General features: G+C 45.0%; 2 protein-coding genes across 5 annotated transcripts; one reads left to right on the forward strand and one right to left on the reverse strand.

The window, feature by feature from the left end:
* Positions 1-1132: 1132 nt before the first annotated feature.
* LOC124006379 (cell division cycle-associated protein 3-like) lies at positions 1133-13924 on the forward strand. Of its 2 annotated transcripts, none has more exons than XM_046316363.1 (6): positions 1133-1261; positions 1636-1790; positions 10735-10855; positions 11727-12659; positions 12748-12827; positions 13549-13924. In XM_046316363.1, exons 2-6 carry the CDS (start codon positions 1653-1655, stop codon positions 13642-13644), a joined length of 1368 nt encoding a protein of 455 aa, XP_046172319.1. In that variant the 5' UTR covers positions 1133-1261; positions 1636-1652; the 3' UTR covers positions 13645-13924. The 2 variants fall into 2 exon arrangements, with proteins under 2 accessions (XP_046172319.1, XP_046172320.1); XM_046316364.1 differs by having other exon boundaries at positions 13552-13924.
* Positions 13925-15033: 1109 nt separating this feature from the next.
* LOC124005948 (guanine nucleotide-binding protein G(I)/G(S)/G(T) subunit beta-3-like) lies at positions 15034-25364 on the reverse strand. Of its 3 annotated transcripts, none has more exons than XM_046315594.1 (10): positions 25184-25364; positions 21250-21372; positions 20081-20226; positions 17987-17995; positions 17116-17179; positions 16712-16874; positions 16454-16520; positions 15958-16159; positions 15444-15660; positions 15034-15222 (listed from the first exon to the last, which is right to left on the reverse strand). In XM_046315594.1, the coding sequence occupies exons 2-10, from the start codon at positions 21304-21306 to the stop codon at positions 15116-15118; spliced, it is 1032 nt and encodes a 343-aa protein (XP_046171550.1). In that variant the 5' UTR covers positions 21307-21372; positions 25184-25364; the 3' UTR covers positions 15034-15115. The 3 variants fall into 3 exon arrangements, with proteins under 3 accessions (XP_046171550.1, XP_046171551.1, XP_046171552.1); XM_046315595.1 differs by lacking the exon at positions 25184-25364 and adding an exon at positions 22331-22407; XM_046315596.1 differs by lacking the exon at positions 17987-17995.
* Between the last annotated feature and the right edge of the window lie 1740 nt (positions 25365-27104).

Consider the following 27104-nt stretch of genomic DNA (forward strand, 5'->3'; position numbering starts at 1 on the left):
CGGTGTGCGCTAAATAGCGTTTCAATCGGTTACGTCACTTGCTCTGAGACCTTGAAGTAGTAGTTCCCTTTGCTCTGCAAGGGTCGTGGCTTTTGTGGAGCGATGGGTAACGATGCTTCGAGGGTGACTGTTGTCGTTGTGTGCAGAAGGTCCCTGGTTCGCGCCCGGGTATGGGCGAGGGGACAGTTTAAAATTATACTGTTACATAATGCCAAGCGTCGGCTGGAGTGACAAACGTCGCCACCATTGGACTCTGGAGCAGAAGAAACATTTTCTGGCTTGATGAATCACGCTTCCCTATCTGGCAGTCCGTCGGATGAATCTGGGTTTGATGGATCCCAAGAGAATGCTACCTGCCCCAATGCATAGTGCCAACTGTAAAGTTTGGTGGAGGAGGAACAATGGTCTGGGAATGATTTTCAGGGTTTTGAGCTAAGCCCCTTAGTGAAAGGAAATCTTAACGCTACAGCAATCAATGACATTCTAGACAATTCTGTGCTTCCAACTTTGTGGCAACAGTTTGGGGAAGGCCCTTTCCTGTTTCAGCATGACAATGCCCCCCATTGAAAAAGCGAGTTCCATAGAGAAATGGTTTGTCGAGATCGGTGTGTAAGAACTTGACTGGCCTGCACAGAGCCCTTTTTTATTCGGTATGACTTCACAATACTCACATAAAAACTGTGGATGGAAACGTGGTTATTGACAGTATTTCCCTCATTTTCTTGGCCAGTTGCTTTAGAGGAGACCCAAATAGGACAAAAAATACCCAGGATTAGGCTGTTTTTACAGCAAATGGTAAATGCAGTTACTAGTATCTGCTGCAAGGACTACTTTGTATATAACTTTATGGGTTTATATACACATCATTGAACTTGACTTCTCTATAGGTTTTGCACAGATACAGTATTTTGCTATGGGCTGTTTCTATGGGTAGAGCACAACCAAACATGTTCCCATTCACCAGATAAGAATGCGGCTTTCAAATGATGTTGCATTGCACAACATTCAAGAGGGTCAAATTCAAATCCACAAAGCATGGTCAGATCTTGTGTAGGTTTTAAAACTTGTTTTCAGTAGAAAACCACGCCTATTTTAGACATCGTAGGCACAATCAGCCAATCTCTGTAGGGAAGGCGGCGGCACCAACTTCACTGATTGGCTGGTTTGAAAATAACTGGCCGCATATGCTTTTCGCAATTTAAATCCTTATGTTTTGCTTCGAAAAAGTGAAAGGATAGTCACTTCTTGCGAAACGTTTAAGGTAAGTCATTGCATGGTAAAAGCTACTTTACTACCTAGCAGATTCATGTGAATCACATACAAATAATCAAAGAGCAAGAACCTTATTTTGTAGTTCTCTTCAAGATAACGTTGTTAAACTAGGTTTAGCCATCCGCAGACTTTAGTTTAGCTAACGTGACTTGTCAGTTTTTTTCAAGTTTGCCGACCAAAGCTTAACAATAATTGTAAATTGCCTAATGAATGATTTTTATTCATTTGATCTGGCTTCAAAAACTAGAACACGTTAACTAAGTTATTTAGCTAGATAGAAAACAACGAATGGCACAGCAGACTCGCTCGAACTTTTTTCTTAACGTAAACTTTTTGTCTTAACTTCTGTCACCGGACATTTAGGCATCTACTGTGTCGTCATGGGATCCAGCGAGAGCAAGGTTGCTGTGGCCTCAACGCCCAAACATGACCCCAGCCATCGCATCAAACACGACCGTCTCTCTCAACTTGTCGACCCACGGTCTCCATCTGTAGCTATTGACCGCACACCTATTCAGGTAACGTTAGATGACAAGGGCCATCATTTTGATTTGAAAATAGTTTATTATTTAAATACTCGAATATCATGTGTAATTGTTCTGTTTACTGTATCCGTAGTGTATGTCTATTGTGTATAATTCCTGTATAGTGTTTAACTTGCAGCACCATTTCACCAAGTCTAATTCTGGGTACATGTAATTGGCGAATAGAGCCCCACATTTGAGGTGTCAAAGCCTACCGGTCAAACAGGGAAATAGTTCCCTGTTTAGTTAACATTAGTTTATTTGTCATATGTGCTGCCAACATTACTAGATTGAACACTAAGATTACTAGAGACAATGGGGCAGAGACACTACCAAAAGTATATGTGGATACTTTCTCATTGAACATCTCATTCCAAAATCATGGGCATTACAAAGGTGTTGGTCCTGCTTTGCTGCTTAACAGCCTCTACTCTTCTGGGAAGGCTTTCCACAAGATGTTGGAACATTGCTGCGGGACTTGCTTCCATTCAGCCACGAGCATTAGTGAGGTCCGGCACTGATGTTAGTCGATTTAAGCCTGGCTCAAAGTCGGCATTCCAATTCATACCAATGGGTTTGAGCTCAGGGCTCTGTGAAGGACAGTCAAGTTTTTCCACACGGATCTCGACAAACCACTTCTGCATGGTCCTCGCTTTGTGCCCTGGGGCATTTGTATTTATTATACACTTCGCTCAGCCAATCAGCCATTTGTGTAAGTGCTGTGCTTGTTGAATGTCCTTCCCTATAAGTGTGCTAAGAGTTTGTTTTACAGTACAATAGCAGGGTATCTTGTCAAAAACTATTTAAAATTGAAGATATGCAAAATAGGAGTGGCAATATCGTCAGCTATTGTCCTCAGTAATTTTCCATTAAACTTGTCAGACCCGGTGGCTTGTCATTGATAGACAACAATTTTCACCTCTTCCACACTCTATGGAATTCAAAAGTACAATGTTTGTCTTTCATAATTTAGTCAGATATACATGGATGTGTAGTGTCAGTGTTTGTTGCTGGCACTAAGTGCCTAAGTCATACCTAAGTCATGCCTAAATTTGCTAATCTTGACAATGGGAGAGAAAAAAAATCATTAAACTTGGTGGCAATATCAGTGTTTTTTGTGATGAATGAGCCATCTGATTCAATGACTGATGGAGCCGAGTGTGCCTTTTTGCCCAAAGTTTCATGTAAGGTGTGCCAACTTTTTAAAATGTATTTATTATTATACACTGCTCAAAAAAATAAAGGGAACACTTAAACAACACAATGTAACTCCAAGTCAATTACACTTCTGTGAAATCAAACTGTCCACTTAGGAAGCAACACTGATTGACAATAAATTGCACATGCTGTTGTGCAAATGGAATAGACACCAGGTGGAAATTATAGGCAATTAGCAAGACACCCCCAATAAAGGAGTGGTTCTGCAGGTGGGGACCACAGACCACTTCTCAGTTCCTATGCTTCCTGGCTGATGTTTTAGTCACTTTTGAATGCTGGCGGTGCTTTCACTCTAGTGGTAGCATGAGACGGAGTCTACAACACACACAAGTGGCTCAGGTAGTGCAGTTCATCCAGGATGGGACATCAATGTGAGCTGTGGAAAGAAGGTTCGCTGTGTCTGTCAGCGTAGTGTCCAGAGCATGAAGGCGCTACCAGGAGACAGGCCAGTACATCAGGAGACGTGGAGGAGGCCGTAGGAAGGCAACAACCCAGCAGCAGGACCGCTACCTCCGCCTTTGTGCAAGGAGGAGCAGGAGGAGCACTGCCAGAGCCCTGCAAAATGACCTCCAGCAGGCCACAAATGTGAATGTGTCTGCTCAAACGGTCAGAAACAGACTCCATGAGGGTGGTATGAGGGCCCGACGTCCACAGGTGGGGTTTATGCTTATAGCCCAACACCGTGCAGGACGTTTTTCATTTGCCAGAGAACACCAAGATTGGCAAATTTGCCACTGGCGCCCTGTGCTCTTCGCAGATGAAAGCAGGTTCACACTGAGCACATGTGACAGTCTGGAGACACCGTGGAGAACGTTCTACTGCCTGCAACATCCTCCAGCATGACCGGTTTGGCGGTGGGTCAGTCATGGTGTGGGGTGCGGGCAGCCGAGCGGAAATGGAGGAAAACTCGCCTCCCTGCGGACCTGGCATCCTTTCACTCCCTCCTCTCTACATTTTCCTCCTCTGTCTCTGCTGCTAAAGCCACTTTCTACCACGCTAAATTCCAAGCATCTGCCTCTAACCCTAGGAAGCTCTTTGCCACCTTCTCCTCCCTCCTGAATCCTCCGCCCCCTCCCCCCCCCTCCTCCCTCTCTGCAGATGACTTCGTCAACCATTTTGAAAAGAAGGTCGACGACATCCGATCCTCGTTTGCTAAGTCAAACGACACCGCTGGTTCTGCTCACACTGCCCTACCCTGTGCTCTGACCTCTTTCTCCCCTCTCTCTCCAGATGAAATCTCGCGTCTTGTGACGGCCGGCCGCCCAACAACCTGCCCGCTTGACCCTATCCCCTCCTCTCTTCTCCAGACCATTTCCGGAGACCTTCTCCCTTACCTCACCTCGCTCATCAACTCATCCCTGACCGTTGGCTACGTCCCTTCCGTCTTCAAGAGAGCGAGAGTTGCACCCCTTCTGAAAAAACCTACACTCAATCCCTCCGATGTCAACAATTACAGACCAGTATCCCTTCTTTCTTTTCTCTCCAAAACTCTTGAACGTGCCGTCCTTGGCCAGCTCTCCCGCTATCTCTCTCTGAATGACCTTCTTGATCCAAATCAGTCAGGTTTCAAGACTAGTCATTCAACTGAGACTGCTCTCCTCTGTATCACGGAGGCGCTCCGCACTGCTAAAGCTAACTCTCTCTCCTCTGCTCTCATCCTTCTAGATCTATCAGCTGCCTTCGATACTGTGAACCATCAGATCCTCCTCTCCACCCTCTCCGAGTTGGGCATCTCCGGCGCGGCCCACGCTTGGATTGCGTCCTACCTGACAGGTCGCTCCTACCAGGTGGCGTGGCGAGAATCTGTCTCCTCACCACGCGCTCTCACCACTGGTGTCCCCCAGGGCTCTGTTCTTGGCCCTCTCCTATTCTCGCTATACACCAAGTCACTTGGCTCTGTCATAACCTCACATGGTCTCTCTTATCATTGCTATGCAGACGACACACAATTAATCTTCTCCTTTCCCCCTTCTGATGACCAGGTGGCGAATCGCATCTCTGCATGTCTGGCAGACATATCAGTGTGGATGACGGATCACCACCTCAAGCTGAACCTCGGCAAGACGGAGCTGCTCTTCCTCCCGGGGAAGGACTGCCCGTTCCATGATCTCGCCATCACGGTCGACAACTCCATTGTGTCCTCCTCCCAGAGCGCCAAGAACCTTGGCGTGATCCTGGACAACACCCTGTCGTTCTCTACTAACATCAAGGCGGTGGCCCGTTCCTGTAGGTTCATGCTCTACAACATCCGCAGAGTACGACCCTGCCTCACACAGGAAGCGGCGCAGGTCCTAATCCAGGCACTTGTCATCTCCCGTCTGGATTACTGCAACTCGCTGTTGGCTGGGCTCCCTGCCTGTGCCATTAAACCCCTTCAACTCATCCAGAACGCCGCAGCCCGTCTGGTGTTCAACCTTCCCAAGTTCTCTCACGTCACCCCGCTCCTCCGTTCTCTCCACTGGCTTCCAGTTGAAGCTCGCATCCGCTACAAGACCATGGTGCTTGCCTACGGAGCTGTGAGGGGAACGGCACCTCAGTACCTCCAGGCTCTGATCAGGCCCTACACCCAAACAAGGGCACTGCGTTCATCCACCTCTGGCCTGCTCGCCTCCCTACCACTGAGGAAGTACAGCTCCCGCTCAGCCCAGTCAAAACTGTTCGCTGCCCTGGCCCCCCCAATGGTGGAACAAACTCCCTCACGACGCCAGGACAGCGGAGTCAATCACCACCTTCCGGAGACACCTTAAACCCCACCTCTTTAAGGAATACCTAGGATAGGTTAAGTAATCCCTCTCACCCCACCCCCCCCTAAGTTTTAGATGCACTATTGTTAAGTGACTGTCCCACTGGATGTCATAAGGTGAATGCACCAATTTGTAAGTCGCTCTGGATAAGAGCGTCTGCTAAATGACTTAAATGTAATGTAAATGGGTGTCATTTCTTTGGGGGGGCCGCAAAGACCTCCATGTGCTCGCCAGAGGTAGCTTAACTGCCATTAGGTACCGAGATGAGATCCTCAGACCCCTTGTGAGACCATATGCTGGTGCGGTTGGCCCTGGGTTCCTCCTAATGCAAGACAATGCTAGACCTCATGTGGCTGGAGTGTGTCAGAAGTTCCTGCAAGAGGAAGGCATTGATGCTATGGACTGGCCCGCCCGTTCACCAGACCTGAATCCAATTGAGCACATCTGGGACATCATGTCTCGCTCCATCCACCAACGCCACGTTGCACCACAGACTGTCCAGGAGTTGGTGGATGCTTTAGTCCAGGTCTGGGAGGAGATCCCTCAGGAGACCATCCGCTACCTCATCAGCAGCATGCCCAGGCATTGTAGGGAGGTCATACAGGCACGTGGAGGCCACACACACTGCTGAGCCTAATTTTGACTTGTTTTAAGGACATTACATCAAAGTTGGATCAGCCTGTAGTGTGGTTTTCCACTTTAATTTTGAGTGTGACTCCAAATCCAGACCTCCATGGGTTGATAAATTTGATTTCCATTGATAATTTTTTTGTGATTTTGCTGTCAGCACATTCAACTATGTAAAGAAAAAAGTATTTAATAAGAATATTTCATTCTGATCTAGGATGTTATTTTAGTGTTCCCTTTATTTTTTTGAGCAGTGTATACCATTTATTTTTGTTTCATAGTATAGTTTACTTTTGTTTAGTCACGTGATTTCTCAATTTACAGTACGTTTGCCAATTAGTTGTACAGCTAGACCTATTTTCCATGCCTCATCCCTCTCAACTCTCCAACTTTTTTACATTCCTTATCAATCCAAAGTTTTTTTTTAATGGGTGCATGCTTCGTCATAAATGTGTCAAGTGCAGTCTTTTATTTTTTGACCTTTTATTTAAAAGGCAAGTTAGTTAAGAACATTCTTATTTTCAATGACAGCCTAGGAACAGTAGGTTAACTGCCTTGTTCAGGGGCAGAACGAATTGTATGACATCCACACAATATTAGGCCCAGTGTTTGGAACTTTGGTTTTCCTAGATATGGCTACTATATTGTGATCACTACATCCTATGGATTTGGATACTGCTTTAAAGCACATTTCTGCAGCATTAGTAAAAATGTGATCAATTGATTTGATTTCATTCCTGTGCTGTTTGTAACTACCCTGATAACCTGAACCAGGTTGCAGGCACTGGTTACAGTTTGGTGCATTTTCTTGAGTGGGCAGCTTGATGAAAGCCAGCTAATATTTAAATCACCCAGACAATATACCTCTCTATCACATGCATTTCACACATGTTATCCAGATACTGACTATTAGCTCTTGGGCTATAGCAGCTTCCCACAAGAATGGCCTTTTCTGTGAGACAGAGGAACCTGAAGCCATATTACTTCAACAGTATTTAACATAAGATCCCATCTAAGCTTTATAGGAATGTGGTTCTGAATATAGACTGCATCGCCCCTATTGGCATTTGTCTTTTCAGTAGATGTTATAACCATGTATTGCTACCACTATCATGAAAGATATTATCTAGATGAGTTTTAAAAAGTCAGAATATGACTGCCATCTGTTAGCAAGTTATTGACTTCATGAACCTTGTTTCTTATGCTTCACATGTTAATATGGCCTATTTTTAGCACTTATAGGATGCTTGATTGTTGTTATTGCTTTACTGGGAAGCTCATCAGAAGTAGACTTGCTCATGTTCTTTATTGGAGCTGGACGCAGTGGACTTCCTACTATGGGACTCCACCTCAGTGCTAACAGTTACTCTGGTGCATAGACCCATGATTACTGCATACAATAGCTGTAGGATCAACAGAGGTATTCAGGGCTGTTAGGGGGACATTTAAGTTACTTACTTTGTATGTCAAAACCCCTGGGATAATGTACATTTGATGGAGAATTTTGAAAACTGTGACACAATGGAAGGGATTAACTGAGCTGATCTTGGGACATTGTCTCAACGCAGGCTTGAAATTATGATTTGGATGGGCTCTTCTGCTTCCACGGGCACATCCAATACTAGCATCAGTAATTCTACTTTTGTTGCTATGGACACTGACAGTTGTGAATCTGATGCAGCCGAAGAGCTACTGCCCCCTTACCTGGGAAAGCACCGAACAACAGATGGGGACTTCGGACCATCGAAGAGGTGCAAGTATGATGAGAACTACATTGATTTGGGGTTCACTTCATTTCGATGAAACCTTCACACTTGCGCAGACATTTAGAAACTAACCGTGCCAATTTGAAAAATAAGCCACTGGGTCTTTTTGAGTGAGAATTAAGACAACTTAATGAGCTACCGAGTGGCTAGGACAGACGAGCCTCATACTATTGTGGCGGACTTAATTCGTCCTGCTGCTGTGGATATGACTGGGACAATGCTGGGAGAAAAAGACCAAAAACTATACAGACAATGTCGTCATCAAACAACACCGTTCCACGTCGCATCAGCGACACGGCAGGAGCTGTTCTTAAACAGTTACTGCTTTGCAAACAAGCCAGTGAATTCTATGCGTTACAGCTGGATGAGTGAACAGAGGTGGCAGGCCTGGCACAGCCCCTGGTATGTCCGTTATGTTTATGGGGGGTCAAGACATCCTCTTTTCGAAACCAGGACAACAGAATATTTTTAAAGTACTGGACAGCTTTCAAATCAAATGAAAATGTATTAGTCACATGTGCCGAATACAACAGGTTTAGCCGTTACAGTGAAATGCTTACTGACGAGCCCCTAACCAACAATGCGGTTTCAAAAAAATACAGATAAGAATAATACAATTTTAAAAGTAAGTAATTAAAGAGCAGCAGTAAAATAACAATAGCAAGACTATTTAGAGGGGGGTACCAGTACAGAGTCAATGTCTGGGGGGCACTGGTTAGTTGAGGTAGTATGTAAATGTAGGTAGAGTTATTAAAGTGACTATGCATAGATGACAACAGAGTAACAGTGGTGTAAAGAGGGGGGTTGGGGGAACTGCATATAGTCTTGGGTGGCCATTTGACTAGTTCAGGAGTCTTATGACTTGGGGGTGGAAGCTGTTTACACTGAGGAGTGCACCACATCAGTCATTGGCTTCATCAATAAATGCATCGATGACCTCGCCCCCACAGTGACCTTACATACATACACAAACCAGAAGCCATGGATTACAGGCAGCATCCGCACTAGGCTGGACAAGGAGCGGGACTCTAACCCAGAAGCTTATAAGAAATCCCGCTATGCCCTCTGACAAACTGGAAAAGTGTCAATACAGGACTAAGATCGAATCGAACTACACCGGCTCTGACGCTCGTCGGATGTGGCAGGGCTTGCAAATCATTAGACATACAAAGGGAAGGACAGCAGAGAGCTGCCCAGTGACACAAGCCTACCAGACGAGCTAAACTACTTGTATGCTCGCATCGAGGCAAGTAACACTAAAACATGCGTGAGAGCACCAGCTGTTTCCGGAAGACGGATCACGCTCTCCGACAGGCGACGTGAGTAAGACAGGTTAACATGAACTCAAGCTTACGGACAATGTCAAATGTTATATAGCGAACCACCTGAGTGAGCTGGGTGCGCAATTACGCAGGTACTTTCCCGAAACTGGATTCTTTATCCCTTTCATGCCCTGCCTCAGTCCGTTTACTGATATCTGAACAAGGGAGCCTCATCGAAATTGTAAGCAGCGGTTCTGTGAAAATTGAATTTAATCAGGAGCCACTGCCAGATTTTTGGAATGGGCTGCGCTCAGAGTATCCTGCCTTGGCAAGTTGCACTGTTAAGACACTGATGCCCTTTGCAACCACGTACCTATGTGAGAGTGGATTCTCGGCCCTCACTAGCATAAACTAAATACAGGCACAGACTGTTTGTGGACAATGATTTAAGACAGGCTCTCCAATACAACCCAACATTGCGACAGCTGGTGCAATGGCTAAGGAGTTCCAGCTGTTCTTTCGCCTCGAGTGCTTTCACAAACCACTCAAGGGCGGTGGGGCCTGATGGACCCAAGCCAGCTGTAGTATCCATCATGGATAATGAATGGGCTGGAGTCTCAGGCTGTCTGAGGGTGGTAGCTCTGAGCCCGAGGTAGACGCCACCGGAGAGGGAAGACCAAACAGAGGGCCACGGCACAGGTACCTCCGGATCCGATCTCTAATCAGAAGCCCCTAGCGACGATGGTGCTGGAACCTCTGGATCCAGGGCAGCGAAGATGTTTCTGCTCTTTGACCGGGCTTAACAGGAAAGGGCTTTCCACAAAGTTGGAAGCACAGAATGTCATTGTATACTGTAGTGTTACGATTTCTCTTCTCTGGAACTAAGGGGCCTAGCCTGAACTGTGAAAAACAGCCCCAGACCATTATTCGTCCTTCCTCAAACTTTACAGTTGACACTATGCATTGGTGCCGGTAATGTTCTCCTGGCATCTGCCAAACCCAGATTTGTAAATTGGACTGACAGATAGTATCAGTTGAATCATATTTTACCGTGTGTGTAATGCGTGTCTGTTTGGCCCAGTCAAATGTTTGGACACACCTACTCATTCCATGGTTTTTCTCTATTTTTACTATTTTGTACATTGTAGAATCGTGAAGCCATAACTTTGAAATAACACATGGAATCATGTAATAACCAAAAAAGTGTTAAACAAATCAATATTTTTTTTTATATTTGAGATTCTTCAAAATAGCCACCCTTTGCCTTGACAGCTTTGCCCGTGCGTACATTGTGTAACAAGAATGTATTACTCTATTTCAGGTGGGTGGAACTGTCTCCTGTGTCCCAGTTGTGGTGGAGAGTGACTGCTCCATTCTAGCCAGTGACCCTCGGTCACCCTCAGTCGGTGTCACCCGCACCCCAATGAAGGACTCAATGAGAGGTAACTATCTTAACCAATTGGCAAAGATACCCAGTCATGCACTGGAAGAAGGCCTAGGGTTGATTTGGGTTTGGTTAGAATGATTTAATTCATTTTAACAGGGAGTCCTGCTGAGACAAACTCTCTTTCACAGATAATCCCTAAATACAATCAGAATATCACCAACCGGGGTCGACAGAACGACGGGGATGGCATTCAGTTTCTTTGACTGTAGAAACGGCATTAAGGCGTTTGCATTTGCATACTAGTTTCGATTTGTTCCTAGCAGACCTCGGCTGGGTGACGTGAACGTCTGTGCCTCGCATACGCCCTTTAAAAAAAAATCTTCACTTGAAAAACTACACTGTGATAATACTGTTTGTCCCTTTTGAGATACCATAACTAGTATAAACTTCCTCAATAGTCAGAATTAATCTTAAGAACTCAAATTTGTAATAAATGTTGACATTTTTGCAGAGGATCTTGAGTCGCGCAATTTTACGTCTAACTAAGATGTTTGGAGTAGTATTTCCCAAGTAAAATGAAAAGCTGGATTGAATGGGCTCGCTGGTCGGATATGTAGTTTGGCCACCCCCTAACGTAGCAGGCCTGAAACTAGCCCCCCCCCCCCCCCCTCATGTTGATGCTCTCTTCTGCACTGTTCAACCAATCCAGTAAATTTGCAGGAGTTAAGATGCAGTGTTGCCTTTTTAATGTCCAAAGTGGAAGTCTCCTTCCATTTCCCCCTGAATTGGAACATTGTCGTTGGGGACTCAGCAGGGGCTACCCCTGCCCTTAACTATAGATGCAGCATTACCCTTTTAGTACATTTTCAAAAAGCTTTTTGTCAAAGTTATTTTATTTTTAACTTTTCGTTTTTTTGTTCCTTCAGTGACAGTTGGTTCCTTTGCCCGTCGCCTTGGCATGCTCCTCCATGGTGACTCTGTAGAAATAGTTGCCCCTGTGCCCTTTAACAAGTTTCCCAACCTCAATGTGGAGGAGGAGGAGGCGGCAGTGGTGGAGGGAGAGAGAGGTTCCAGTGAGCCCGTTCTCTCTCCTCAGCCATCACAGGTCTCAGGTGACATGATCCAGCCCTCTCCCAAGAGCGTGACTAGTCATGTGCTTCTCACCCAGAGCCCCTTCGTTCTCGTGGGGGAGGCCCAGATAGTCAAAGCAGATTTCACTTTGGAGGAAGCCGACGAGGCCAAAGAGTCTTCACAACACAAGCGCCTGAGTATGAGCTTGATCACCTGCCACGATGGTGTCGCCCCATCGCCGGCCTTCGCCGGGGTGCACTACGACAGCCCTGCGTCTCCTCTCCCTGAAAACGCTGCTGCTGAACTCCACAAGGACGAACCTGACCACGCGTATGCCCTTCCCTCAGTCACCTCTGACCCCGCACAACCTCTGACCCCCATGGCTGAACCATCCATCCCCACCGTTACAGACTTCACTGAAGTCACTGTTGCTACGGAGATGCCTAAAGTGGAGGCGAAAGTGGAGGTCCCAACACCAGTGGAGGAGCCAGTGATGCCCGTCACACAAGAGTCACCTGTTGTACCATCCATCACAACCACTGGCTCCAGCGTGAGCCAGCAGCAGCCCCAAGCCACTGGGATCCGCTGCCCCACCTTCGACACCAAGAGCCCCAGTCAAGTGGTGTTCAAGCCCCAGTGGCTAGGCAAGGGCTTCGGGGCCACAGGTGTGAGGGCCAGAGGGAGAGGAGGCAAGTGGGGTTCGTCCTCTTCACCACTCTCCGTCCAGGTTGGAAACAAGAATGCAGCCAATGAGAACAAGGGGCAATCGGTCAAACCGAAGCAGAGAGGTACGTGGGTGATTAATTTTTAGCAAAAAATTAATAAATACATTTTTTATATTATTTTATACGCTTTCTCTCCTCCCCCATGTGGCAGACAAGGCACTCATGGCTGAAGGCCGCTCCCCTCTGCAGATGCTCAAGGAGACCAACTCCCCCCGGGAGCAAGCTACACAGGTATATAGATGGTGTACACTAGGGCTGTAAAAGTCATGGTATTTCAGAAGATGGTTATTGGTCACCCATTCAAGTCAATAATGGCATAATGGTTGGACTGGCGGCCATTGTGAGGTCGTCACTATCTGGGCAAGCGGTAAAGCCGAAAAACCTGTCTTCAAAAATGTATCTTATTTTAAACCCAACTTTAAGACAAAGCTACATTTTGTTCTGATACATTTTGACTTTGCCACTGGCCCAACTAGTGGGAACCCCATTGCGAGTGTACCCAACAATATGTGCTGTGATTTGTTGATTCAACTAACATAACAAAAAATACATCCAATTAAATGTTGATGTCTATTAACATTAATTTGAATGATCATTCTACATTACCATGGAAATTATTGCATCACACTACCAGGCAGCCATTGTGCATGTACCAATGGGTTTACCAGTCAAATTGCCAGGGTCAGAGGTTGCAAGCCCATTTCATGTGTGCTTCAAGACCTTGCTGAAAATAGCAGTTTCATCACGATGTAAAGAGTCCATGTTACTACGGAAACTGACTCCACTGTACGACTGTCCGGCAGTCATCTCATTCGTTCATGTCTGCACACACTAAAGCCTAAGGAACAGGATTGATCTATTTGGTGGGTCAGAGGAAAAGGAACCATCACAACCGCTTTTAAACCTGTGGTCTAACTGAAAGGTTGGGTCTCTCTCTTCCCTCCCTGCCCAGCAGATGAAGCTGAAGATGGCCACCCCAGACAGACAGAGGCTGGGTCAGATGAACCGGAGAGTCCTGACTGTGTCCGTGGACAAGGAGAACCGATAGGTGGACGTTGCAGAAGAACATGCACAAACACTAATTGGCCAGTGTACAGAATCTTGCCATTTTTCTATATCCTTCTAAAAACAAGCCTTTTAAAGTGTTCAGCTATTCTTTTCTTTTAACTGTCTTTTTCAAACTGCTAACAAATTATAATTTGTGTACGTTGCTTTTGGTAGTGTCACCTATGATTTTTCTGACTGTTTCTTTTCATTTATTTCAAATGTCCATATCAGTGTTTTTGCTATCCAGTCCTTTATGTAAATAAATTTACTTTAAATCTTAATCTGCTTTTTTATGCTCCTAACTGGAATACACCTTTTATGACGCAGGATGAAATGTTTTTATTAGTCTTAAGGTGCTAAGTAAAGCCATAACTTCAGTGTAAGAAAAGCGCCGTATGAATTTACTATATTCACATTGTTCTGATGGTAAAGATAGGCTGTCCAAATTGTCAAGTGTGTGTGTGTGTGATGTGATTTGAAAAGAAATGGTCACCTCACATTGAGTTATTGTGCTGTACAGAGTTGCTACTATGTTTTGCTCGCACGACAGTGGTAAACCAAACCACGTGTGTAGCCATTACTGTCACTTCGATATACACAGTCAGGTAAGGTTTAAACTCCTCCAGTCCTCTATGACAAATGTGATATATTGTGGTCTTGTGCATTTGCCTCTTTTTTGTCAGTGAACCATACGATCTATATCATCCTGTCTGTCCAGCCAACAGTTTTACTCAGATCGCTTATGCCTTTTTGTGACTAGCCATCGGGAAATAGGCCAAAAGATTAGACCCCAACTCATGTTAAACTTATCCTTTTCAACGCGTACGTACGTAAACTTTCAGACACACACTCATGTAGAAATCTGCAGGCTAAACCATTTTATTCTGTGACCATAAAAATAGAAAACTTAACTCAACAAGGGAATTCTAACCAACACACGAACATCCGCTTTCAAACGAATCAATGCTTACATATTCCTCCCCTGACGAGCAGTTTAACTCGCCTCAAATATAAAAGCATGTCACGTCCTAGTTATTGTAAACCTACACAGTCTTATCGGTGGTCCATTATTTTGTGGTCGTATCCTGTTATTTCATCCAAATCTCTACCGTTTCCATTTGGCAACTGCTCTTCTGACATAGGAAATATATTCATCTAATGCTAGAATTCAGTTTGAACCTTGACATAAAGTCAATCATTCATTGATGCAACGATCATGTTTTTCTACAAAAGTCCCCCCCCTGCCTAACTCAAGTTTAGAGTCGGAAGTAGGAAGAGACGATAGACTCTCGTCACAATTCTTCTCTCGAATTGAATAAGACTTGGCACAATAAAAATAAATAACCTTTCACCCATGGCTTCCTAGTCCCCCCCCCCCCCCATCCCTCTTGTCAATCTACCAGGTTTTCATGATATTCTTCCTCTATTCCGCTCTCCTTAGTCTTTCGTTCTGTCTGTCCTAGAGGACTGGCTCAGTTCCATATCTTCAGGAAGCTGTCCCAGGATCCTGTGCAGCATGCCATTCCGTCCGAGGATACTCCGATGCAGCTCACCCTGTTGTCATGACCAGCCAGCACTCCTGAGCCATGAAGAGAATTATGTCAGTGTAGAATATGCAAATATTATGTTTGCCTACATTGCATCCACATTTTCTCTCCCTCTATTTCTCCCTTCGTCCCACTCGCATCCTCCTTTCTCCTCTCACCATCCCCTCTACTTACCCACACTGTCTCCCTCTTTCTGCCTCCAGCCCCTCTAGTCACCCACACTATATCCCTTTCTCTCTCTCCCCGTACTCACCCACTCTCTCGGCTTTAAGCATGTCCCAGATGTTGACGTTGAAGTCATCGTATCCGGCCAGTAAAAGGCGGCCGGAGAGGGACGGGGCGAGGGAGGTCACCCCACACATGATGCCCGAGTCCTGGTAGGTGATGAGCTCCTGGTCTGCTCTCAGGTCATACAGCTTACAGGTGGCATCGTCTGAGCCCGTTATAACCGCATTACCATTGGGGAAGAACTGGATAGAGTGGAGAGGTTGGAGGTCAGAGCAGTGGTCTCTCTAACTATGGTTCTGGAAAGCTACAGAGCGGGTGTAAGCTTTTGTTCACCTCGTTAAATTAATCAACTGTTTGAGCAACCAGTTGCATCAAATACATTTTTTGGATACTGTACATTTTGATAAGTGGTTTTTTTAAAGCTTAAATTTTAAAGTTTTTGTCTGTCCATGTGAACTTCCGGGTGCAGTGATTCTGACTATCAGAATACTAAACTATTAATAAGCAATGAATAAATGCTAGGGGTCCTCTGTCCTCACCCCGATGGCGTTGATGTCACTCTCGTGGCCGCTGAATGTCTGTCTGCAGGTGGCTTCCCTGATGTCCCACAGTTTGGCCGTGAAGTCACACGCCCCCGAGATGAACATCTTGAAGTCGGGGGACACGGCCAGGGACATGCAGTCACCCAAGTGGCCCGCAAAGATGGTCTTCTCTGTCCCTGTCTCAATGTCCCATAGAACACTATAAAGTTTGGACAGAGGGAGAGGATGGATATAGAGGTGGGCAAAGAAGACCGCAGGGACATGGTCAAAGAAGAAGAGGGTTGCGATGGAAGGGCGAAAGAAGGCAGAATGTTTAGGGCACCATTGCAGAAAAGTAATAGATACGACTATGCGTATCAAATGAAGGGTACAGTATAAGCCATATAATTAGAATGATACGGTAGCATTAAAGAGATTAGACTAATCTCTGGTCAGTCGTTGTAACCCCTTATTAAACACCAGACTCATAGAGACTCCATCTCCATGACCTTACCAGGTGCAGTCGCCAGAGCTGGTGATGATCTCACTGTCGCTAAGGAAACGACAGCAGGACAGGTAACCTGGGCAATAAGAGACAACATCAGAGCCATACAACACAAGCATTCGAGATTGCTGTATTGGATAGACTATATGAATACTACCTCGTATGTTCTTACGTTGATCTTTGATTGAAATGGCTCATCGTTAAACACGTTGCCAGTAATGCTGTCTTAATGAATGCAAATAGTGGGCTGAGTGTCGGGTGTGGTACCTGTGTGTGCGGCCAGCTCCCGCATGACCTTGACGTTGCCGTCCTTGCCCTTGAGGTTGTAGATGGAGCACATGTTGTCGAGACCGCCACATGCCACCATGTTCCCTGAGGGCGCGTAGGCACACGTCATCACCCACGACGACTTCAGAGGGATGGCGCTCACCTGAGTAGAGAAGGACAGTGATTCCTCACGTGGACCAGTGTGTGTATGTGTACGTGCCTGTGTGTCACACCGTATTTGCCAATGTGAGCACTTATATGAGCACTTGATAGTACAGAATATTGTTATTACAGTACATTGTTGATATTACAGTATATTGTCATTACATGCCGTATTCATGCAAAAAGCACTGTCCCATGACCAAAACTCTCCAGACTGTAAACCCAGACACAGTCTGCCATACCTTGTTGGTGGTCAAGGTGTCCCATACTATCAGCTTTCCATCTTGAGAGGCACTGACACACAACCTGGTAGAGGGAACAAGACCGGTGTAGAGAGAAACAGAGAAAGAGAGAGAGAGACAGACAGAAATAGAGAAAGAGAGACAGACAGAGAAAGAGAGAGACAGACAGAGAAAGAGAGAGACAGACAGAAATAGAGAGAGAGACAGACAGAGAAAGAGAGACAGACAGAGAAAGAGAGAGAGAGACAGACAGAAACAGAGAAAGAGAGACAGACAGAAACAGAGAAAGAGAGAGACAGAAAGAGGAAGAGAGAGACAGACAGAGAAAGAGGAAGAGAGAGACAGACAGAAACAGAGAGAGAGACCGAGTACAGTAAAAGATGCAAGGACCTGCAGCAGCTCCAGATAAATAGACAGACCGATAACAGATACAGAGACTCTTTAGTCCCAAATGGCAGTCTGTCTTTAACATGACTGATCTAAAAGGCCATGACATGGTAATTGACTAATGCTCCTGCACTTTTTCCCTATTGCCAGGTGTTTCCAGCACAAATGATGATGGGGAGGTCGATGCTGGTGATGATAATGATGATGCTGGTGATGATATTGTGTGCTATGTAGTTATGTCTAGCCACTATGGAGGAGTATGTGTGACTATGTTGTCTGTTAAGTGTTCACAGTTGCCAAATGAGTTCCCCATGGAGGGACAATAAAGTTGTATTGGTTTGTATTGTGTTAGACCTAGAGAGGCATTGTTACAGAACCTTTTCAGCCCAACACTGGTTCAGTTAGTAAAAGCTATCTTTAGACCCGTCAAATGTAGGATACCCCAAGTGTTGTAAACCCAGGAAAAGCTAATAAGCGTACTAACTTGCTACAACTGAGAAAGAGAAGAGATGAGATGAAATGAGAATATAGGGAGAGGTAATGAGGAGAGAGGACAAAATGAAAGAAGAAAAGGGGGGTTAGTGCGCATTCAAGTTACAGTATCAGCAATAATTGATTGATTCGGGGATAGTGTCGGTTTAAAGTGTTGCCAGACTGTCAGTCAAGTGTTTCCTGGTTCCACTAATTTGTCCAATTAAATCAAGCTATGGGATTGCAACGCCAATCCAATTAACCAATAACCACAGAGCACTATTTGACGCCAGTTTTAAACCATAGCAGTATTTGTCACAGCAAGCTGTGTGAATGAATGGATGAACAGATAAATATATACACTGTTCAAAAAAATAAATGGAACACTTAAACAACACAATGTAACTCCAAGTCAATCACACTTCTGTGAAATCAAACTGTCCACTTAGGAAGCAACACTGATTGACAATACATTTCACATGCTGTTGTGCAAATGGAATAGACAACAGGTCGAAATTATAGGCAATTAGCAAGACTTCTCAGTTCCTATGCTTCCTGGCTGACGTTTTGGTCACTTTTGAATGCTGGTGGTGCTTTCACTCTAGTGGTAGCAGTACATCAGGAGACGTGGAGGAGGCCGTAGGAGTGGCAACAACCCAGCAGCAGGACCGCTACCTCCGCCTTTGTGCAAGGAGGAGCAGGAGGAGCACTGCCAGACCTCCAGCAGGCCACAAATGTGAATGTGTCTGCTGAAATGGTCAGAAACAGACTCCATGAGGGTGGTATGAGGGCCTGATGTCCACAGGTGGGGGTTGTGCTTACAGCCCAACACCGTGCAGGACGTTTGGCATTTGCCAGAGAACACCAAGATTAACAAATTCGCTACTGGCGCCCTGTGCTCTTCACGGCAGGGTAGCCTAGTGGTTAGAGCGTTGGACTAGTAACCGGAAGGTTGCAAGTTCAAACCCCCGAGCTGACAAGGTACAAATCTGTCGTTCTGCCCCTGAACAGGCAGTTAACCCACTGTTCCTAGGCCGTCATTGAAAATAAGAATTTGTTCTTAACTGATCTTGCCTAGTTAAATAAATAAATAAAAATTTAAAAACAGATGAAAGCAGGTTCACACTGAGCACATGTGACAGTCTGGAGACGCCGTGGAGGACGTTCTGCTACCTGCAACATCCTCCAGCATGACCGGTTTGGCGGTGGGTCAGTCATGGTGTGTGGTGGCATTTCTTTGGGGGGGCGCACAGACCTCCATGTACTCGCCAGAGGTAGCCTGACTGCCATTAGGTACCGAGATGAGATCTTCAGACCCCTTTTGAGACCATATGCTGGTGCGGTTGGCCCTGGGTTCCTCCTAATGTAAGTCAATGCTAGACCTCATGTGGCTGGAGTGTGTCAGCAGTTCCTGCAAGAGGAAGGCATTGATGCTATGGACTGGCCCGCCCGTTCCCCAGACCGGAATCCAATTGAGCACATCTGAGACATCATGTCTCGCTCCATCCACCAATGCCACGTTGCACCACAGACTGTCCAGGAGTTGGCGGATGCTTTAGTCCAGGTCTGGGAGGAGATCCCTCAGGAGACCATCCGCTACCTCATCAGCAGCATGCCCAGGCATTGTAGGGAGGTCATACAGGCACGTGGAGGCCACACACACTGCTGAGCCTAATTTTGACTTGTTTTAAGGACATTACATCAAAGTTGGATCAGCCTGTAGTGTGGTTTTCCACTTTAATTTCCAGACCTCCATGGGTTGATAAATTTGATTTCCATTGATAATTTTTGTGTGATTTTGTTCTCAGCACATTCAACTATGTAAAGAAAAAAATATTTAAAGAAGAATATTTCATTCATTCAGATCTAGGATGTGTTATTTTAGAGTTCCCTTTATTTTTTTGAGCATAATGACTTAATGATAGAACTAACATAAATTGTTGAATGAATACTTGAACGACTCAACAAGCAATTCTCAGGAAAAGAGTGCAGGCAAAAGACTGTGAAGGGTCATTGTCTACTTTGAGCTTGCGTGCGTGTGTGCGTTGTGCGTGCGCGCGCGCCTGTGTGTACGTGTGTGCCTGTTTGTATGTGTATGTGTGTTTACTTGGTGTCAGTGCCCCAGTGCATGGCATAGATCTTGGCCAGGTGACCCCTCAGCGTCTTCCTGGTCTTCAGCTGGACACGTCCGACAAGCGTCGTCCCGGCAACCGCCTCCTGCAGGGTGGTGTCCTGCACTACCTTTCGGGCCTCCTGTAGAGGGATGGTTGTGTGTGGTCAAGTTATGGTTATAATAACTATGGTCCACTTAACTATGGCTAAAACCACTATGATACCGATTGTAATTTTCATGGTGTGCTTATTGCTGCTGCAACCTGGTCTCAGAAGAAAACGTATCACATATGACTAAACTGCTGTTTACATTTACATTTAAGTCATTTAGCAGACGCTCTTATCACACCTACTCCGCCTGCCTTTGGACGAACAGAGCGGTCAGGGGTGGGGATGTATGGTCATAACTGTTGTCATAGATATGACTATGACTGTGGTGTTATGAACACCTATACACCTTACGGTCCAGAGGATCAGAACAGTTAAGATTTTATATTATTGTATTAGGATCTCTTTTAGGGCTAGTTTTCCAAGAGTTCTTAAAGAAATGTCAAATAAAAACATATAGAAATGAGAAAAACAAAAAAAGCTCAAATAAAAGGACAAAAACACAAAGTTTCACATTCCTATTACCTAGACATACGATGAGTAACACCTCTCCCCCTCCTTCCCCCACCCGCATACTTCATGTCCACATATGGATTTAAATACGACATAACATATTACAAGAACTTCTTAGAGCCACTCTCATTCGTAAAATGTATTGAACAACTCGGTTTTTGTCAAGAAGTTCAAGGACTTCACTGCCCTGAGGTGAAATATCTTTTGCCCAGTTGTAATGTGGGTTTTGGGGGTCTAAAGGTTGAGGATTCTTGTTCAGTTTACGGTTGATGATCATGGTAAAAATGTTCAGCAAAATAGTTTAGTAAAGTACTAGCATATGAGAGGAACACAGGCAGGCGTTTATATTCACACTAGTGATCGATTATTGCCTAGCAGTTAGAAAGGAGACCTAGCATCCGGAGGGCTGCCAGTTTGAATCGTGGGTCTGACCGGGGGAGAAAATGGGCGGGAAGTGAGCTGGCAAATAGAGTGTTGCTGCTATCAAATCCTTGAGTTGACCAATAATGTGATCTTCATCTGAATTATTGGTTGATAACTGACAGTGATCTGATCTTTGAGGTTGTCCGCCTCCTTTCGCAGCTCCTCCATTTCGCCCATGGCAACGGTTGGTAGGCGTCGTCACCGATGGAGACAGGAAGTGAAACCAGGTGAGCAGATGTAATCCTGGGGGAGAAAGGGGAAACAACATGAACCTTGTATTTTATCACTTCATTATCCATTCTTCTCACTGTAATGTCAATGTCTGTTACATGTGTACAACACAACACATGATATATTTACGCGTGTTACCAGCTTATTAGATCCAGGTCTACCCACTCTTTTCTTTGTTGTTTAGCTACTGTTTTGCAATTCAAAACCTCCCTCAACTACTTTGCAAACCCTCACAAACACACGCACACACACACAAATACCCATACACTCACAAACCCACACCCATAGTCAAACAAGCTCACTTGCACAGATATGCATGTGCACGCACACGCACGTACATACAAGCGTGCAACTATATGAGCTAGTTAATATAACACATACCGCATGTACACGGACACACTTTAGCATCCTGATTGTAAACTCAAACCTGTGTGCTGTGTCATCTTAATGCCAACACTTTTCTCGTTTGATCTCTCCTCGTGCTTATACGAGCTCAACAAACACCATATTTACTCTGCACTTTTCTATCTCAATTTACTTTAGTGCCATAGACTTCGAAAGCTTTCCAATCTTACGTCAGCCCAGAAAGCATTTATATTTTCGTGATTCCAGTGATGTCACATCACAGCGCTCTGATGACGCAATTAATCCTCCCGGCTGAATCAATGAGGACTGAATCGTTTTTTCAATGACCAAATGATTCTCAGGTTAGGCCTACTTTACAGTGAAGACAAAAAAGTAGGCATCGACTATTTCAAGTATCTCTGTCACATTATCAAATTAGGAACTTTATAACTGGCAATGGCATCAGACTATTTTCTATGAAATCAGATGATAACCTTTACTTTAAAACACTCTAAAAACATGATTATCACATAACATAACATTCCATGTGACATCCACACATCTAATAACATATTTGCATAATATTTGTGACAGATTCAATTATTTGGATCTCACTCCATCTTACCTCGACAAACTACCAGGAGAAGAAAACCCTATATCCCTGGCTTTGATCGTGTTCCTTTCTCTCTCTCTCTCTCTCTCTCTCTCTCTCTCTCTCTCTCTCTCTCTCTCTCTCTCTCTCTCTCTCTCTGTTTGTCTAAAGTGTCTCTGTCAAATCTCATTACCAAATTAATTTGCCTCTCATTTGTGTGAGGAGAAAGGGAGAGGGAGAGAGAAGAGGCCGTGGCTCAGAGAAAGATATTCACTTTCTGTTGTTCCTTGCTGTTCCTATCTGTCTAGCACTGTAGGATACATGCATGTGTGAAAACACTGTAAATCATACGCCTAAATATAGAAATGCCTGAAACAATTAACCCTGAGGCGATTGCATCCATCTCAAGTTAGCTGCGCACATAGGTGTCCTGCTCCTTCACCTAAAGGGAGTAGTATCCACAACGGTCACCTTATCTAGCCTTCATCTGATTTAGGCCACATATTTGGTTCTCTGAGAAAATTACATTTATAAATAGTCCTAACCCAATAAAACGGGACCGTTTTTAAAAAGTGTTTCAACTGTGCTATTGCCCTTTTGCCATCCTGTCCCTGAGACCCCGGCCTGCCATTGTTGCATGTGATTAAATGGCTCCTAGAGGTTGTCGCAGAGTGGAGTGCATTAACATAGAGGGAGGGGGAGAGAGAGAGAGGTAGGGAGGGGGGAGAGGTAGGGATGGGGAGAGAGAGAGAGAGAGGTAGGGAGGGGGAGAGAGAGAGAGAGGTAGGGAGGGGGGAGAGATAGAGAGAGAGAGGTAGGGAGGGGGAGAGAGAGAGAAAGAGAGAAGGGGGTGGGGCTGTGTGTAGAGGCGATGCAGGAGAGAGTGAGTTTAAATCCCAGTGGCTGAGATTTTAAAGGAAGCCTTTTGATTCAAATCTGCTCTCATCCGATTACTGACTGCTCTTTGCATCTGTATAAGAGGTGGAGAGAGAGAGGGGTGAGATGGAGAGATGAGAGAGGGAGGGGGAAACTAGTGGTGGCGGATGAGAGGGAGGGAGAAGGGAGAGAATGGGGTGGTTAAAATCTAAGATAGGGTGAGATGGCTGATTTCTGTATGAAATGGGCAATGAACTTGAACTTGAGCTAGTGATTGTAGGAATGTGTAAGTCAGATCTTGTTTTCTCGCTGTAAATGTTTCACCTTTTCACTATTGACACACCATTAGTATTGTGTCACATACTATTAGGCAGATTGAAGAAAACGTTAACGGTGACCGGTGGCCAAACCTTGAGCACTAAAAACAAACCTTTCTCAGAACGGGACTGAAGAACTATTTCCAATTTGTAGCAAGACACTTTAGTTTTGATTTGAACGACGACGCCTTGAACTGTGTTTCAGTGCTATGAAAGGGTCTAACACAAAGTACCACGTTTCAGCACCTATGCCAACTAGACACCCACAACGCCAGTGATACCGCCGGCAGAGAATCAAATGTATTCCAAAATGGATGTATCAGAGGAAACAATGTATAATGCTCTTAAAAAAAAACAACACTTAAACAAATGATGTGATCAATCAAATAAATGGACTGCGTTTAGACAGGCAGCCCAATTCGGATTTTGTTTTCCCACTAATTGACCAATCACATCAGCTCTGGAAAAAAAAAGATCTGAAGTGAAAAGATCTGATGTGATTGGTCAAGACCAATTAGTGGGGAAAAAAAGATGAGAATTGGGCTGCATGTGTAAACTGTCTGTCAATGGGGGGGGGGGGTCCACTTAGAAGATACAATGAATGTAAACGGAGTAGCGCATTAGTAGTGCAATAGCAATATTACATGAATTATAATATAGAAATTATATGTAAATCCTTGTTATGATAAAAATGTTAAACATTCAATTAAACATATCCAATCCAAGTTAGCATCGTTTTTCCATGTGATCTCCAAGGAATCGACCATGCTGCCATACTTCTTCAATTAAATTCCCTACCATGTTGTCGAGAAAAAAAAATGGATTCATAGATTTTACAGTATCGATAAACTGTTATTTGTCGCCATTAAACGGCACCCTCGTCGTAGTGCTATCAAATGAAATTGATACTTATCCCACAGACCCCACTCATTTTGATTATATGAGAAAATCAGGACACACTCAAACCAGAACTAAAAGTACTTCTACACTCCCCCAAACTCATCTAGCAGCAGCAGGTAGCCTAGCGGGTAGTCCTTTCCTGCAGTCAATTACCAAAAGTGCCCCCTGTGGCCTCATGGCTGGAATATTACTCATATTTTTCATGATTTCATCATTAATAAAGATGTCAAAAAACCTGGTGACGATCCAGTGTTTCTATGTCAAACAATGCTGTTATGTTTCGGTCTTCTGGGATGTATTTAAAGTGCAATATTGAGATGCAAACTCGAAATGTAATACTTTTCAACTCTATATCTGACATGGTACAGATTTCTTTCTTTTTTTTAAACCATGTGTATGAGGTGCATACATTTGTTTCAAAGTAGATTTGTTTAAGACTACCAAGAATCACTCTGGGTGACCCTGATTTAGCCCACTGCAGTAAAAGGTTAAGAGCATTGGTCCAGTAACCGAAAGGTCACTGGTTTTAATCCCCAAGCCGAATGGGTAAAAAAATATGTTGATGTGCCCTTGAGCAAGGCACTTACCCAAATTGCTCCTGTAAGTCGCTCTGGATAAGTGTCTGCTAAATGACAAAAATTGTACAAATCTGTTACAACCAAGAGCTCCATATACAGCGCTACTGTGACCAGAGGGTTTCACTTACAAATCTATTCACATATCCAATCAAAAACTACAAACAAAGAAAACAACAATTGAGGTGTAAAATACAAATGTATGGCTGCCCACTCACCAAATAAGGAAGTTCTCCAGTGGGTTTCTTAACCTGTTCTCACTTTTCAGGGTCCCTCCGTTTGGTTGTCATATGTTTACCCCTCTTCTGTTACTAGATGTTTTTTATTCAGTTTTCCTGTCCCACACAGAATGGATATTCCACTCTCTCGCCCTCTCTCTCTCTCTCTCTCACACACGCTCTCTCCTGTGAGGAACAGATGAGGATTGGAGCGGATGAAGAGAGATCAGGGATGAGGGGATAAATCCAGCGATGGAGAGTGAGAGGGTGGGCTTGGGGGGGGTTGGGGCGTGAGAGAGGGAGACAGAGAAAGAAAAGATAGTGAGAAAGAGAGAGAGAGAGAGAGAGAGAAACAGAGAGAGAGAAACATAGAGAGAGAGAGAGAGAGAAACAGAGAGAGAAACAGAGAGAGAAACAGAGAGAGAGAGAGAAACAGAGAGAGAGAGAGAAACAGAGAGAGAGAGAGAAACAGAGAGAGAGAGAGAGAGAGAAACGGAGAGAGAAGAGAGAGAGAGAGAAACAGAGAGAGAGAAACAGAGGAAGAAACAGAGAGAGAGTGGGAGATAGGGAATGCGTGAGAGAGAGAGAGAGAGAGAGAGAGAGAGAGAGAGAGAGAGAGAGAGAGGGAGGCAAGCATAGCACACCAAACAAGGTGGGCAATCGTGTCATGGGGTCAAAAGACAGGAACCGGTCCTGCATTAATAAAAAAAAATCTTTTTAAATGCACTCCTGGACATGGCTTTTTATGGTGTGGTGTGAAGCCTGTGACTGGCAGGGGGCTTCAGTGTTTTGTAAACTTGAGAAAAGTCTAATTTTAGAAAAGCCAGCAGCACAGACAGAGAGATGGGGACCAGATGAGGGGACATTGGTGACACATTGCAGGCCAGGGGAGAGAAGTTACTCTAGTACACCTGCATGTATGAACCTCTAAGGCCAGCACCTCGACCTGCCTCACTATGACCTGATGAAGATACACATATGCTACAAAGCCACATGGGTAAGAATAGAGTAGATTTGATTGTCCTCTGAGAAGGTCATTCTCTTTCACAGGCTCGTACCATGGTTCATAGGTGTGGTCCATAATACTGTATTTACGGCACTTTTATATGTGGCACTTTTCATGGTCTCAATGAGCTACATTATACTGTTCAAAAATATGCAGCCGAAAAGGCAACTTGCTAAAAGTGAGACAAAGTAAAAAGGAGATGGACAGAAAGAGTGCAGGGAGGGGGAGGGAGGGAGGGAGGGAGGGAGGGAGGGAGGGAGGGAGGGAGGGAGGGAGGGAGGGAGGGAGGGAGGGAGGGAGGGAGGGAGGGAGGGAGGGAGGAAACAAACACAGCGAGTAAGGAGACAGGCAGAGCGAAAAAGAGACAGAGAAGTTTCACTACATTGCCCTTTGACTTTTTGAACTTATCTTCACATGTACAGTTAGTATTAACCCAATGCTTCCACTCTCTCTCGCATGGTCAAATAGCAACAGGACTCATTTGAGCGAACAGACACTCAACCTTTTTCTGACAGAGCTGACGCTGGATTCGGGGGAGAGACCGAGCGAATGTGAGAGAGAGAGAGTTGGAGAGCAAGAGGTGCGGAGGGGCATTTGAGAGAACCAGCGTGGGGCCGAGAATTGTAATCTATTAAGCTTTGTGTGGTCGTCTCTATTGGTCTCGCACATTCAGCTAAGCTACACGCGCCAGCAGTGAGCCTGCAGAGCAGCTTTTGGCTGTGTGACAGCCAGGACAGAGCACTGAGCCTTCTGTTGCTCTGTGATGCTATACAGCGTAATTATAACACTACAGCCATTAGCAGCCCACTGTCCTTCTCTCCAAGTCTTAAACAAAGGGAAAGGGGAGGAGGGGATTAAATGTAAAATCACATAGCCAGAAGAACCAGCCATCAACAAACAGCCTGGGAAGACACT

This window comes from Oncorhynchus gorbuscha, linkage group LG19 (genome assembly GCF_021184085.1).
Source record: "Oncorhynchus gorbuscha isolate QuinsamMale2020 ecotype Even-year linkage group LG19, OgorEven_v1.0, whole genome shotgun sequence".
Classification (NCBI taxonomy): domain Eukaryota; kingdom Metazoa; phylum Chordata; class Actinopteri; order Salmoniformes; family Salmonidae; genus Oncorhynchus; species Oncorhynchus gorbuscha.